Consider the following 14,718-nt stretch of genomic DNA (forward strand, 5'->3'; position numbering starts at 1 on the left):
ATGCTACAATTTAGAAACTATTTTCCGAAGTTATTAAACTTTTCCATTAACTATCCGATAAATTTAACATTTTTTAACGCTTTTTTCTTTTAACGCGCTTCTCGCGACATTTCATGCTAAAGCATTTTTTTCAGGTATCACGAAAGATAATTAAGTAATCTATAAACAAGAGACATCGTTAATAATTTCCGCCATCATATTTTTATCTTGCAACGCTGCATCCAGCTCGTCCAGATCCCATTCTAAGTTTACTTTTGATAAACGGGGTTCCTTCTTTTTCGTTAATTTTAAAATACCTCTAGTTTCTATCAACGAACATAAACTATAAAATTCAGAACCATCAACGGCGTGAATATTCCGCTTTTTGCAGACCTTTTTGTATACTTCATGCAACTGAAATATAATTATAGTAACACATATTAAATATCATAAATATGGACCTTCGGTTCATTTATTTCCATTGCTCTCAACTTACTTTTCCCACTGTTACATCCTTGTTTCGTCCTTTATTTAAAATTAATAACAGAGAGCATAACAGCAATTTTTGTTGCAAGGGAAACGTACTCTCTTCTTTCTCAATATTTTGAGATCCGCCGTAAACGTTGTTTAAAACAGTGATAACTTCTTTTAAGTCCACCGGCTTATCCGCTGTAGCTTGTTGTTTCTTGGGACTGCCTGTATTTATTTCTATAATAAAAATTAATCTTTACGGAATGACAATTTATTTCTTTTCCTTCATTTTATTTTTATGCAATGTAGGAACATACCATTATTGTTAGTCGGTTGTAAAACTTGCGCCATTTTGTGAGATTCCGCGAGCTCGATTACTCTTCGACTAATGTCCAATGCTCTTCTAATATCACCAGAAATGGCAGCAACTTTTCCAGATAACATTTGTATCGCAGTTCCAGTAAACAAATCGGATGCATTAGCTTCGTTTAATCTATCACATATTATATTATGTATTTGCTGTTTTGTATACGGCGCAAAATGCATTAACTTCGGCTTCAATTCGCATTTAACTTGTAATCTTGGTAATATTCTATCTGTTAAGTCCAAAGCGTTAGCAATGCCGACTAAAATTAGCTTGGAGCCAGGTATTGATGGCCACTCGAAGATAGAATATAAAACAGATTGCTTTTTACTTTCTAACTGATCAATTTCGTCTAAAATGAGCAGTAACATTTTGTGATTTGAAATTAAATATCTTTCGATAATTGCTTTACTGTTCTTTCCAGACTTTGTTGTAGATAAACCCAACTCTTGGATAATCTTCGCGTAAATTACGCCAGCAGACTTCATACTTGTGCAATTAACATAAACTACCCTAAATTTTGATTTGAACTCGGGTTTTAATATGAGCTTCGAGAGACAAGCTGTTTTTCCTGTTCCAGGTGGTCCTGACACGTACAAAGACCCAGACGTTTCAGTTTTTAGATGTTCTTCCATGAATTCTTGTAACTTTTGTAATTCACTTTCTCTGCCTGGTAAACTCTCAGGTATCGAGCTGTGTAAAGCCTTGCGTGCATTTTGATACCTTACCGAGCCGAATAATTTCTTAGGAACTAGTTTCTCCTCTTTATTAGGAGATAACGTCAGACTTAATTTATCGAACAGAGTCGATGGTGTCAATGGAGATGTTACTATAGACGAGTTATCCAGCCTCTTCTGTTTCGGCGGAGTGGAGCCATGCGCATCTGAAATAAACATATCGTTGTAAAAGATATCTAAAGTTCACTTAAATGCTATCATTTACCTACCATCAGACTCGTTTGATTTTTGACGTCGCGGAGTTTGCACTGGTGTTGTACCATTGCCGCAGACTTTCAAATTGTTTTCTATTAACGTATTCTCCACATCAGAGTCTGACTCTGACTCGCTGCTACTCAAAGTGATCACTTTCTTCACAGCTGGTGTATATTTGTAGGAAGAATCTCTGGCGGTTGCGTTAGTAAAATCTTCTTTGGCCACGTTACGTTTAACTCCGTAAAACGAACATTTCTTTCGTACAGTGAACGGTATCGTCGTCTGAATACTCGTCATTTTTCCGTCAACTTTAAAACGCTTAACTTACCAACATACACAGTCTTAAAACTTGCTCCTCAGACGCTTAATACAAATGGCTCGAACATTTCGTTCCTGTTAATTTTTAACCTAGAATCTCTGCTCCAAAATGTATCGCTTTTAAAAACAAAAGGACGTAGATCGAAATTGAGCGTTTACTAATATCGTATTGTTCGTCTCTTCGTCAAAATAAATTCATGCGCTTCCTCGTACGTTCCTCACAAATATGCAAAGCATCTTCGACTGACATGCAACAAGTCTTAAACGGCAGGGTATAATTTTTCGCGGGAAGGCACTTTGAACGCGGGAAAACGAGGATACGTAGAAAAGGGGCGGATTAGAGTGGGGTACCTATTTATGGTACCCGCGCGAAAATAAATATAAAATGTCAATTTCTGATTAACTTCAAATAACAATATATCTTCATACGCAATTATTTACTATATGTTATTTAAAATTCGTACAGCTTATTTAATGTTCTTAGAATTTTCTTCACACCATATGCGTCTCAAATTACTTAAAATAATATGATACACATATATGTAGCAGTTGCACAGTGTGGATGAATTATATGGACCGTTTATTCTGAAAGTGGTGTAAGTCCTTTTTTAAAAAAAATGAGATATGACCTATATTTTATGCATAATTTAGTGTAAACTTTTTGTTTATAACTAGTTAGTATTTAATATTTTAGAAAATGCCAATGCTTTGGTCAATTTAAATGTTGTATCACGATGCTAAGCCTATTACATGCGAAAAATATAAGGATAAATAATTAATAATACCAATATCTTGTGTTAAGTTTAACAATATGTAAATATAATTAACGTTCGTAATAAAAAATTCTAATCCTATTTTATTTCTTGTTATTATTTATAAAGAAAATTAGATTAATATGAGATATATTTTAAGTGATATTTGTTATTTCAAAATTGAAATTATAAATGATATTTTCAATTGAATAATTATGAAAGTGGTATAAGTCCAGTTATAGCCTGGAAATTGTTAATTATTCTTGTTAAATTCGCCTAAAAGAAATTTATATAATCGAATTACATATTGATAAATTAGTACAAACATTCCCAGGCTTCATATGATTAACCTATATTTTTTAATTGTCAGATCTGCTAACATTCAATTTTCTCGAAACAAAAGAAAATGGACTTGCACCACTTTCAGAATAAATAGCAATATATTTTCATACGTAATTCTTTACGATATGTTATTTAAAATTCGTACACCTTATTTAATGTTATTAACAAATATTATTTGTTTAATGTTATTAATAAATATTATTAAAATTTTCTGTGGATTTTGTGTGGATGCATTATAAGGACCGTTTATTTTGAAAGTGGTGCAAATCCAGTTTCTTTTGTTTTGAGAAAATTGAATATTAGCAGATCTGGAAATTAGAAAATATAGGTTAATTATGTGAAGTCTGGGAATGTTTGTACTAATTTATCAATACGTAATTTGATTGTTTAAATTTGTTTTAGGTGAATTTATAAATTTCTAGTTATAACTAGAATAATTGACAATTTCCAAGCTGCAAATGGACTTACACCACCTTCATAATTAATCAATTGTAAATATCACTTAATTTCAATCTTTAAATAACAAATATTACTTAAAATATATCTAGTATTAATTCAATTTTCTTTATAAATAATAACAAAAAATAAAATAGGATTAGCATTTTTTATTACAAACGTTAATTATATTTATATATTGTTAAACTTAACGCAAGATATTGGTATTATTAATTATTTATGCTCTTCATGTGGTAATAGCTGCTTATCCTTATATTTTTTATATGTAATAGGCTTGGCATCGTGATACAACATTTAAATTGAACAAAGCATTGGCATTTTTTAAAATATTAAATACTAACTAGTTATAAACAAAAAGTTTACACTAAATTATGCATAAAATATACGTCATATCTCATATTTTTTAAAAAAGACTTACACCACTTTCAAAATAAACGGCCCATATGTAATTTCTTAGCCCTCTACAGTTAAATACAAGAACTATAGACCACGATGTTCCCAGATTCAGGAGCGAGCGTTTCTCTTCCATATTGGCATTAAAACGAAACGGTTGAACAACGAGACAAGATCGAGAGATTCTAGAGTAATCTAGAAATTTCAAAACCTCGAAATGAGAGCGAAGGTAAGGCTAATATTAACATTTCTCGTTGCTTGTAATATTTTTACCAATAAATTTGTAATTGTATACTTTTTTTAACTTTTCGACAAACGTTTTGCTGTTTGTTTCCGTGACACGCAGTTACTTGACGTGAACGCTAAACACATTTCTGTTATACAAAGATTATTCCTTGTTTGTGTTGTTTACGTATTAAAAAATGGTAAGAAACAAAATTCATTGAAAATTATCTACTTTTAGTGGCGGAAAAAGAGAATGCGTAGGCTAAAGCGCAAAAGGAGGAAGATGCGTGCGAGGTCTAAATAAATTCACGTCTGCAATCTCTGTAAGTTCGAATTACGAATTTCGAAATATTCTAATCGTTCTTGTGCAAATAAATATTCTTCGCAACAATTCTATCCAAAAAAATGCATACAATAAATTACATCGTCGATTGTATACATACAAACTCAAATGAAAAAAAACCTATGTATACGATCTTGTTTCAAAAACAATTATCAATCTTGTAACATCTTTGTTTCAGCTGTAACAATAACGTCAACCAGATCAATCTGACCGAATTGTATTAATTTCATCTAGTACATAATAAACATTGTTATATGGAGAACCGATTTTATTAATGTACGCGTCTTGTACGATTTAATAAATTGATCCTTTAAATTACTCGAAGTCTCGTTATTTTTTTAAATACCTATCGTTACGATATTTTTTTCGTCGAAAATTATTTACAGTTTTTTAACTGTCGCGTGCACGCTGTGTACAAGAGTGCGCGGTATCATTGGTGCACGCAGTGCGAGTAGAAACATAACCTTATTTCATAAATGTGGATCAACATGCGAAGCCGCTTAGTGCCATGTTTATTAAAAGCGAGAACGCTGTTTTACGAACGCTTGAAGCCATGCACGAATAACGTGGTGACGTATTCTCAATTAAGACAAGTTAAGTTATTTTCGTCTAATAGTAAAAAAAATACAGACGATGATGAAAATGTAGAGAATCAACCATCGTATAACCTACCCGGTTCGATTACCACTCACAAAGTTTTTGAAGACAAAGATGCGGAAATCATTTTCGACATTAGCGAGAGACAAACGATTAGTTTGGAAGATTTAAAGGAGGAACAGGTTGTTCATGATCCTTACGAGGGAATAAATTTACAGCGTAAGTAACATCAACGCTACCTGCAGTGGAATATCGTGCAAACATTGTAATTTGAAAAAGAATTAGAAGGATCTTTTGTCACAAAATTTTAATACTTTCAGGTGGTGTAACCGGTGTGTTCGAGATAGAAGATCTTGTATCGCTGTTACAAAGAGATAATGCGAGAAATATCTTTGTCGTTTCTGTGCCTCCTCATTTGCAATACGTCAATTACATAGTTGTTGTTACAGGTAGATCGACTAAGCATATGAAGGCGCTCGCTGCTTTCGTTCGTAGAGTATATAAATTAAAAAGATGTAACAATGATACCTTACCAAAAATTGAAGGAGAAAATTCGAAAGATTGGATAGCTTTAGATTTAGGTACTTTGTTAATTACATTTGTAGAAGCGTATTACGTTTTCTTAGAACAACCGAAGTAATGTACATTTCTTTTGTTATTAGGTAATATAATATTGCACATTTTTTCGCACTCTGCCAGATTGGCGTACGATTTAGAAACATTGTGGTCGGTCGGTTCTGCTTATGATGATAAGTGTAGAAGCAGCAGTGAAGATATAATGGAGCAATATAAGGAATTTTTAACAGATTTAGAACCTATTGAGAATGACGATGAAATTAATGAGATAGACAAGAAATGATAATAATAAAAATTGAATAAATCGTGTATTATCGATATAATGTTGTTATCATTATGCAATTATTGCAGGAATATTTTCATTTATGTGCAAACGAAATTACGAAAAAAATAAAGTTTGAGGATGATAATGATTGTACGGTAATTTATAAAATTAAAGTATAATCAATTTCTCCCGCGTAAAGCATCCTACTTCCCACTCCACGTCTCATGTTCTATAACTATTATCCTTTCTGAAGCAATTCACTACTGCAGATAAGCGTCCATATCAAAAGACGCTTTATCGCGATCTAGCAAAATGAAATCTTATCGAATTATCAATTCTACTTCAAACATTGACTAACACCTTCAATATTATACACATCGAAATCTTTTAAAACAATTTTCCGTGTTAGTATATGTGTACACATAATTTTATATTTCGTGCATCAACCAAACGTGATGGGAATAACACGTTGTATTGTCTTACGTGCATTACTTATACTGTCGGCATTTATACATGTTAATTAAGCAATTTATAAGATAAAAAATAATTCGTACAGTAATATAAGAAAAGAAATTTAATTTGTTCGCAAAAACTTTGCACAATTTAGTTCATAGCAGAAACTATTCTTTCTTTTTATGTTAAAGTGAAATTAATTGTTAACAACAAGGTGAAGTATGCACTTGGTAAGTATTTCATTAATTTTTTCTATTAAAAAATATTTTCATTTTATTTTAATGTTCTCAATCTTAAGTGGAAATTTATGAGAAATACATGCGAATGTTAATTTTATGGGTAATTGTTACAAGGCTTTTTATTTCAGCTAATCACACAAGAATTTTAAGTATTTAATTACTTGGCGTTGTTAAAATTCACACATAGAAGGAAGAAGAAAATGAAAAGATAGAATCGATCAAGATTCAGAAAATGGCGAGCAATTTGGATACTGTTTGTGAAAAGAAACCAACACGTTTTCTGCAAGTCCCTTTAAAATCGACTGAACAAATCTACCTAATCTTTTTAATTCCAACGTTTATCAGCTGTGTAGTATACATAATTCACTTTTCTGCCGACTTGGTAGTTGCGGTGCAACATTTCAAAGAGCACAATCCAGCATGGGGTTGTTTTACTATCAGCTTCATGTATGCACCGGCATTTGTATATTTTATGTTAACCGTGTCAAGACCAGATTGGTGGATGACAGATAATGATAAACTAACGAAAGGTATCATTTGTTGGTTTTGCCTTCAATTTTGTCAACTGGTGGGCTTTGTTTTTTTTTCTCTTTATAGGTATTAACATTTTTTATCCAACGTCGATAACTATATCAACCATTTCCTTTAACATGAATTATTAATTATTTCCAGGTACGCTGGCCTAATAGTATTATCTGTCGAGGCTATTATTTTAACTGGGAAAGAGAGGACAAAGACTTTAAACATAGCAGCTACTCCCGCAGCTATAGAATTATACTTTTTTCTGCAAGCATGGTTTCAAGCAGCTCCTCAAGCTATTTTTCAAATACATTTGCTTTACCATGAATCATTGTTGCTTCATACTCGTCAGTCCGGTATATTAATTTATCACACTGGTTACAATATAATACTAATTAAATTATGGTCATGAGAGTACAGAAATTATTTTTACAGTGGGCGTAAAGGTACTTTCGGTTATTATGTCTATTGTGATACTTGCTATTCAAACTACCTCCTTTCAAAGATTCGAAAGCCAACGAGTTAATGGTAGAAAATTACCATGGGCAATGTGGTTGAAAAAATATTGCGCTCAGGTAATTTTAACATAAAATAGTATATGGTTACTAGCGATATGGTAAAATAATTGAAGCTTTTAAAATATCTGTTTAATATTTGTAATTAGGAACTTTGTGACCTTGAAGAAAGGGCTCCGTTGAAACAGTTGGATGTAAAGTTGGAGGATGTTGGCCATGGGAATAACGCTGCAACAAATACCCCCGAGCAAACGGAACCTGTGAAACTTCAGAATGAAAATAAGGAGCAATTTAATTCGCATATTTTGTTAGATCGTCAAGTATCCGTAACGCCTCCTTTACCACCGAAAAATGTGCACATTGCACCACCTCCAACTCCTTTACGTGGGATTACCACAGTTACGCCTTTGCCTATACCAGATGTACCAGCTCCACCGAGGCCAGATTCTATTTGTACAGTTACGGACAATTCAGAATCTGAGAAAGTAACTAAATCAGTATCTGTTATGGAAACGAATAAAAGTAAAGGAGACGGTTTAAAAGTTCCGCAACGGCGATACTCTACAAAAGGTTTAGAAGAAGACGATCCTGTGGGGAAATTTCTGAGTTTTCTATGGTGGTTCTTTTTCATACTAGCGCGTATACTTTCTATCACTATATTCTACGAGTTTTATCCGGTTTACTTGTCGATTGTACTCGGTATACATTATGGTATAATGTTGTTATATCTCTTTTATTATACAAAATATTCTGACATCATTACGTTTTTCCTTAATTTATGGCTAGGATTAGTTTATATAGTTAGCTTAATTGAATACAGAATCAAATTCAAGTATGCAGACAAATGGGTATTACCGTATTACATTTTCGTACTAACGCAGAATACGTTTCTAACTTTATCTTGGTACTTTTACGCGGACTGGGATGGATTCTGGTATACTTATATGCTTTATGTTATTTTCGGAAGTATGACACTATGCATCTTGTCGACTACAGTTTACTGTGCTTTACTTAAACCAAAGAAACGTAGGATATACACTAGTTGACAAATTCATAATATTGCTTCATGGTGAAAATATGAATTTGAATGTGATTTTACAAATGCTTTAACTTCCATGTATCATATTTACATGATATTTCATTTATATTTATATGGAAATCGTTTTACATACAAAATAGATATATTAAACAATTGATTATCGATTAACAGGACAATAGAATGACTGACATCTAATCGAAGTTTATAACTATGATATTTAAATGCGCGAAAACGAGAAACCAAGGACTGATATATTGATTATTATGTCGATGCATCAAAAATATATTTATCGTACATTACTATAAATTACAGATAATTATGCTTACGTAATATTTATAGAAAATGATCCGTCTAAAAAAACTTTTACAAATAGTTACTAGATTCGGCAGCACTTTTTCTTATTCATAAATTTTATATATGTATAATTATATTTACACTGCTATGTATTTATATACAGAAATAGTTGTAGACACTTATGTGAATACTTATAAGTATTAAAATATGTTTATCTTTTAATCTGTGTTTTCATCGTCGAAAACTTTGTATTTTAAACTTATATATTTACCACCATATCAAAACTCATTTACGACATTCACAATATCCATGATCTAAACTTAATTATATATCTATATCCAATTGCTTAGTTTTGGCAATAAAAACATTTTCAAATTATTCACATTTAAAAGATGTACATTAAAATGACATTAATAAAGAAATATTAATAAATTTGATTTGATAAAAAATATATACCTCATTATATATCCGTTCGATTATGGGCACATTATATATTTACACATATTCTTTTTTCTATGCAACGTACTCCTCTCATACGTGTATATTAGAATCCCTATGAAGGTTTCCTAATTGTGCCTCGAATAAAATATCATTTAGCAATTTTTCAGCTATTATTCTTTGGTCTAATCTCATATTTCTGAGTTTTGCTGCAACGTTTCGTCCAATCGCATCGAACTCGTCTTCCATTACGAAAGAATTATTGTGTGATATTTTTAACAAATCGGAACATTCAGTTTCTTCCAACTTACGCCTCCGAATTAATGGGCTTTCGGACCATTCGTTATTTTGATCATAAGTTTCCTCGTTTCCCGGATGCCATTCGTCCTACATGCGTGTAACATTAAATTATAAAAAATCTCTAAAATTATAACCACTACGTGTGTACTTACAGTTTTGTAACATTTTCTATAACCCCTTTTTGTCCTTACTATTTCTGGACATTTATCTGCTGACAAATCAATGTATATCATCGCAGGTTTCCTCTGATTCGATTTGCATTTAATTTTGTCAACCATAAAAGGGTGTACCCTCTATATATACATATACATATATACATACACAGAATGCTTAGATTAATAAATACAAAATGATTAGGTTAAAATAGAAATGCTTTACACATAAACGGTTCTTACTTTAATGTGACTTAGAAAATTCCCAGTGGACTTTAAATTCCCATTTAAATGTTTCTGACATTGTAAACACCGGACCGTTACGTTACTGTCCTCTACCCTGATTACTGTAAAAAATTCACCATCAAGTATGGCTGGTAATCGAATTGGAGTAAGTGTCATGCTTTGTTGAGTATTGGATTGTATCTGCGAGATTTGATTAGACTCCTGTTGATGTTGCTGCGCCGGTTCATGCTGGCTCTGCTGATGCAAACTGGATGTTTCGTGATTCTCTTGGCTTTCTACTTCGATTGTCTGAGAAGATGCTTGGCCGTTGACTGTTTCAGATATTTCTCGCTGTTGATTCCCAGCATCGATAATGCAAGTGTCGAAAGTTTCAATTTTTGTTTCATACCTTTGCGCAGAGAATGTATCCATGGTGTTACGACGCATACAAAATTTACTCTAACAAGATAGCACATTAAAAATATGAAGTAATACCGTGAGTCAATAATATTTTAGGTACATGAGTAAACAATTTGTTTAAATACCTGAAAAAAAATGAAAATCCATACTATTTTGGTGAGAGTGTTTAAGCAAAATACTATTGTTTATCTTGTTTTCTTATATTGAAATGTAGATAAGCTATTAGATAAGGCTGTCATATACATAACAAATTTAGATCAGATAATAGATGAAAGCGTATACATATATATATATATATGTACATATATTTATTGAGAGATATATATACGCATGTACATGCATGAAATATAATTCAAAGAAATTTCAATCTCTCAATTACCAACCTCGAAAAATAAAGCTATACTAATTGAACGCACGAATCTCTCGTTGTTACGTTTTTGATGGGAAATTTGATGACGAGAGGAGTAGGTTGGTGCTCATGGAACGCAAAACGCTCAGCCTCCATGAGCTACGTTGGAAACGAATAATTAACAGAGATTTAACAATATTTAGGATTTGTCTCTCAAAAGTCGCGAGAGAGCCCAAGCTTTCCAACGACCTTAACGCAACCTAAAAGAAAACGATCAATTAGCCATGCTGTCCTCTTAGTCTCGAAGATGAACTCAAACTATTCGTCGTAAAATTCTCTTCGCTATTTATCTGGATAATATGTATTAATAAAACGCGTAATAAAGTCTTTGAATTGCGCTCTTCGATATTGACGAATATAACTATATCGTATTAGACTCGACGCTACGTTCAAGTGATATTGTAACAGAAAATATTTACGTCCAACTCGAGGTCCAGTTGTCCATTTTGAAAAATCTAACAAAAATTATAACATATTTTATACAAGCAATTAAGCATCTATTTATATTGTTTATAATTGCTTGATAGTCTTAATACAATCTTCTTTCTCATGGCTACCTTTTTATATTAAATTACCCAGACAACACAGCAAATCACGTTACACTTCGAAAAGCATCAGCGTATCACGATGGCGCTCCCAGATTCCATAATGTCAGAGGTGTATCATCAGGATTAGATATATTTAAATGCACCAGAACAGGACGCTGCGCTGTTCCATTGCTGATACTGCTTGCCAATGTTGTCAAGCAAATTCGTCAATTTTCTCAGAAGTGGTGTACGATGACATTTCTCCATCCACATTATAAACGAATATTAAAAATGACTAAACTAAACAGTTTATTAATTTTCATTCTAAAATAGATTAACATAAAACAAAGATATAATATTATACTTGTTTTTATTATTTTTTATGATCTAACTCACTGCAGCGATTGTTGGTTGCAAGTAAGAATGTAAAGTAACGTATGTAAATATAAATAATAAATATTACATATTGTGCAATTTGAATAGGAATTATATATGGCTCTCAGTACCTATAATTGTTGGCTAACACAACCAAAATGTCTCTCAATACTCAATATGTTAAACATCTGCTGAGATCTGACGGTTTTGTAGTTCATTGTATATTTCCCGCTTTAGAGTTGCTTCTTAAAGGTAAGAGAGAGAAAGAGATATAAAAAAGCTATAAGAAAGAGTGAGATAGATAATAGTGACCCTATTGTAGAACCCCTGGCGCCATCTCTGTGAAAAGTGCTCAAACTGGTCGCACATAATTATCGACAGCGAAGTAAACTACTCAAGAACTACTAGCGCCATCTCTGCGGAAAGTACTGAAACTAATGCTTGACAAGTTTCAGCGCTTCTCCAACAGATGGCGCTAGTAGTTCTTGAGTAGTTTACTTCGCTGTCGATAATGCTGTGCGATCAGTTTGAGCACTTTTCACAGAGATGGCGCCAGGGGTTCTACAGTAGAGTCATTATTATCTATCTCACTCTTTCTTATAGCTTTTTTATGTCTTTCTCTCTCTTACCCGTAAAGCGGGAAATATAAAATAATAACAAAAATATAATAATTTTAGATTGGACATAGCTGAATTAAATCGAGAATTTTCTTTATCTTTTTTTCTTATATTGTACCATCATATAATGCAATTAGCAGTTGTGTATTAAATACATAATTTCTGGATCTTATTATGTGGATTTACTGTAAATGGAACCACCCACCCTAGCTGCGTTCCATCCATTCTCCTTTAATGAAAATATTATTGATAGAATCTTTCTTCAATGTATATTTACAACACGCTTCGTCTTCAGTTGTTATACAAATGAGCAATAAAAACAGTTTTGTAAGAAGTTGTTGAAGAAAAATAAACTTACCAATAAACTACCTGGTTGAACATCAGAATCTACTTAATTTAAAAATTGCATAACTAATTAGTAAACTAGATAAGTTTAAGGAAATTATCTTTATTTATCGATGAATCTACGTATATCCTACCTATATAAGAATCTAACGGCATTCGTAGAAATATCACATAATGTATCTCATCCCATAAAATCAATGATATTTTTCAAAACAAAAACAAGAGAAACATGAGCCTAATAACAATGTAAGCTAAAAGTAATAGAAGATTTTGTGGAGTCTAATAAGAACAAACACATAAGAGAGGCGTATATAGTAATAATGATATAAGTTTATTTTTAATAATGTAATACACCACTGCTTTTCCCTTAAAGACTGACTCACTCTCTGCTCACACATTGTTTATATAAATTCACTCTTTTTTTTAAACATTCACATTTATGCACATACATACACTTAGGAAAATTCTCAAATATATTGATTATTTAAGACACGTACAAACATACTCTTAGGGATAGTCTCAAATATTGATCATTCTAGAATATTCCTAATTTTCCAATTACATCTTAAGCTTTCACTCATATCAAGTCATACTCAATAAAATCAATCACTCGTTACACGTTATTTTTATTTCAAACTCTGATACTTTTCTATTCTTTTTATTTCTCATTTTTCTTTATTAATATTATGTATATATACATATTCATATATGTACATAACATACTTCTATATTTTTATCTTTGTAACTTGGGAGGTAATCATATTTACTTAAACATTTTGCTACATTATTTTAACGATCTAAATGCCCGTCTAAATTCCTAAATCTATAACAAATTTATTTAATATCTTAGTAACAGCTCATATTAAAACAAAGAGAATACACATTAAACGTGTTTTATCGAATTACTTTATCATCACATTAATTAAATTACTACAAGCGTAATCAATCATTCGCAACGCTAATAATTAAATTGAAATCACGATTTACCCAAAATCACACGCTTCAGCAAACTGCCCGCCCAAGGACAAAATAATACTACGTAAATATTAGCATAGTGACAAACTGGTAACAAAGGATGTCTTTCCATCCAGAGGATTCCAATTGACAATTTAACAATAACAAAAACTTAATAATTGAAAGATTAAAATATTTCAATAAATTACGAATTGTATAACTAAAGCACAAAATATATTATACTTACAATTTTGGTTATTCAAACACAATTTTATTCATTTCAGGCATGCAGTGATAAGATCCCAATACTGGAAATACATATAAACATACAAAGAATACAAAAATATAAATATAGATCTATAATAATACTAATATTACTTTAAATGAAGCGAATACTGACTCTACTTTCGCGTATGATTGTTATAAAAAATTGAACGTAATTATAACTAATGGTAGCTTATGGCAAAAAATAGTGGAGCTGCTGCTCGAAAAAACGTTTAGTCTTTGAGAATTTAAGCATTGAGGAACTTAATAAGGCTTTCTAAACGCAACACGCGCGTAGCGAAAAAAAAACCACCTGTTACCACCACGCCAGAACTGGTACTGCGGTGCTCTCTCTATTTCACAGCGTCGCGCGCAGTTTTTCATATGCGCATGCGCACACAGCCAAACGCCACGCTTTGAAACTCTAAAGCGCCACAATTGTAAGCTTAAGGATTATATATTGTACAACTATAAAGAAAGAACTAAAAAAAAAGGAACTCGTTGTATTAATTTTTACCTATGTCCATTTTTTCTTCCTCTTATAGTACTTTTCTCATCACACTATTTTCATTACACAATTCATGCATTGCAAATTTTTCGTATTTAACATCTTCGCGTAC

The 14,718-nt window shown here is 31.8% G+C and overlaps 5 protein-coding genes across 5 annotated transcripts in view; 3 read left to right on the plus strand and 2 right to left on the minus strand.

Annotated features, from left to right (window-relative positions):
* Positions 1 to 14,718, plus strand: part of Med27 (mediator complex subunit 27) — a 419,500-nt gene that overhangs the window by 402,948 nt on the left and 1,834 nt on the right. The window lies entirely within an intron of this gene.
* Positions 160 to 2,068, minus strand: Cdc6 (Cell division cycle 6). Its single transcript, XM_076907752.1, has 4 exons — positions 1,761 to 2,068; positions 768 to 1,697; positions 476 to 687; positions 160 to 393 (listed from the first exon to the last, which is right to left on the minus strand). The coding sequence occupies exons 1-4, from the start codon at positions 2,041 to 2,043 to the stop codon at positions 160 to 162; spliced, it is 1,659 nt and encodes a 552-aa protein (XP_076763867.1). The 5' UTR covers positions 2,044 to 2,068.
* Rsfs312 (ribosomal silencing factor RsfS-like protein, 312) lies at positions 5,010 to 6,031 on the plus strand. Its single transcript, XM_076908110.1, has 3 exons — positions 5,010 to 5,391; positions 5,493 to 5,753; positions 5,835 to 6,031. Exons 1-3 carry the CDS (start codon positions 5,052 to 5,054, stop codon positions 6,029 to 6,031), a joined length of 798 nt encoding a protein of 265 aa, XP_076764225.1. The 5' UTR covers positions 5,010 to 5,051.
* On the plus strand, positions 6,839 to 9,294 carry LOC143431393 (uncharacterized). Its single transcript, XM_076908102.1, has 4 exons — positions 6,839 to 7,302; positions 7,378 to 7,580; positions 7,660 to 7,799; positions 7,889 to 9,294. Exons 1-4 carry the CDS (start codon positions 6,938 to 6,940, stop codon positions 8,783 to 8,785), a joined length of 1,605 nt encoding a protein of 534 aa, XP_076764217.1. The 5' UTR covers positions 6,839 to 6,937; the 3' UTR covers positions 8,786 to 9,294.
* On the minus strand, positions 8,429 to 10,898 carry LOC143431398 (uncharacterized). The gene is made up of 4 exons (XM_076908109.1): positions 10,733 to 10,898; positions 10,206 to 10,646; positions 9,963 to 10,103; positions 8,429 to 9,897 (listed from the first exon to the last, which is right to left on the minus strand). The coding sequence occupies exons 2-4, from the start codon at positions 10,632 to 10,634 to the stop codon at positions 9,604 to 9,606; spliced, it is 864 nt and encodes a 287-aa protein (XP_076764224.1). The 5' UTR covers positions 10,635 to 10,646; positions 10,733 to 10,898; the 3' UTR covers positions 8,429 to 9,603.

The sequence above is a fragment of the Xylocopa sonorina genome, chromosome 17 (assembly GCF_050948175.1).
Source record: "Xylocopa sonorina isolate GNS202 chromosome 17, iyXylSono1_principal, whole genome shotgun sequence".
In the NCBI taxonomy this organism is placed as follows: domain Eukaryota; kingdom Metazoa; phylum Arthropoda; class Insecta; order Hymenoptera; family Apidae; genus Xylocopa; species Xylocopa sonorina.

Bases quoted from the DNA above. Each gene is read 5' to 3' on its own strand.
- Cdc6 (XM_076907752.1), bottom strand. From the start codon at position 2,043: ATGACGAGTATTCAGACGACGATACCGTTCACTGTACGAAAGAAATGT. The intron at 1,698-1,760 runs GTAGGTAAATGA...TGTTTATTTCAG, and splicing joins AAAATCAAACGAGTCTGATG to ATGCGCATGGCTCCACTCCG. The intron at 394-475 runs GTAAGTTGAGAG...ATTATATTTCAG, and splicing joins AGGATGTAACAGTGGGAAAA to TTGCATGAAGTATACAAAAA.
- Rsfs312 (XM_076908110.1), top strand. From the start codon at position 5,052: ATGTGGATCAACATGCGAAGCCGCTTAGTGCCATGTTTATTAAAAGCG. The intron at 5,392-5,492 runs GTAAGTAACATC...TAATACTTTCAG, and splicing joins CGAGGGAATAAATTTACAGC to GTGGTGTAACCGGTGTGTTC. The intron at 5,754-5,834 runs GTACTTTGTTAA...TTTTGTTATTAG, and splicing joins TTGGATAGCTTTAGATTTAG to GTAATATAATATTGCACATT.
- LOC143431398 (XM_076908109.1), bottom strand. From the start codon at position 10,634: ATGCGTCGTAACACCATGGATACATTCTCTGCGCAAAGGTATGAAACA. The intron at 10,104-10,205 runs GTAAGAACCGTT...ATGTATATATAG, and splicing joins ATTTTCTAAGTCACATTAAA to AGGGTACACCCTTTTATGGT. The intron at 9,898-9,962 runs GTAAGTACACAC...ACACGCATGTAG, and splicing joins ATAGAAAATGTTACAAAACT to GACGAATGGCATCCGGGAAA.
- LOC143431393 (XM_076908102.1), top strand. From the start codon at position 6,938: ATGGCGAGCAATTTGGATACTGTTTGTGAAAAGAAACCAACACGTTTT. The intron at 7,303-7,377 runs GTATTAACATTT...AATTATTTCCAG, and splicing joins GTTTTTTTTTCTCTTTATAG to GTACGCTGGCCTAATAGTAT. The intron at 7,581-7,659 runs GTATATTAATTT...TTATTTTTACAG, and splicing joins GCTTCATACTCGTCAGTCCG to TGGGCGTAAAGGTACTTTCG.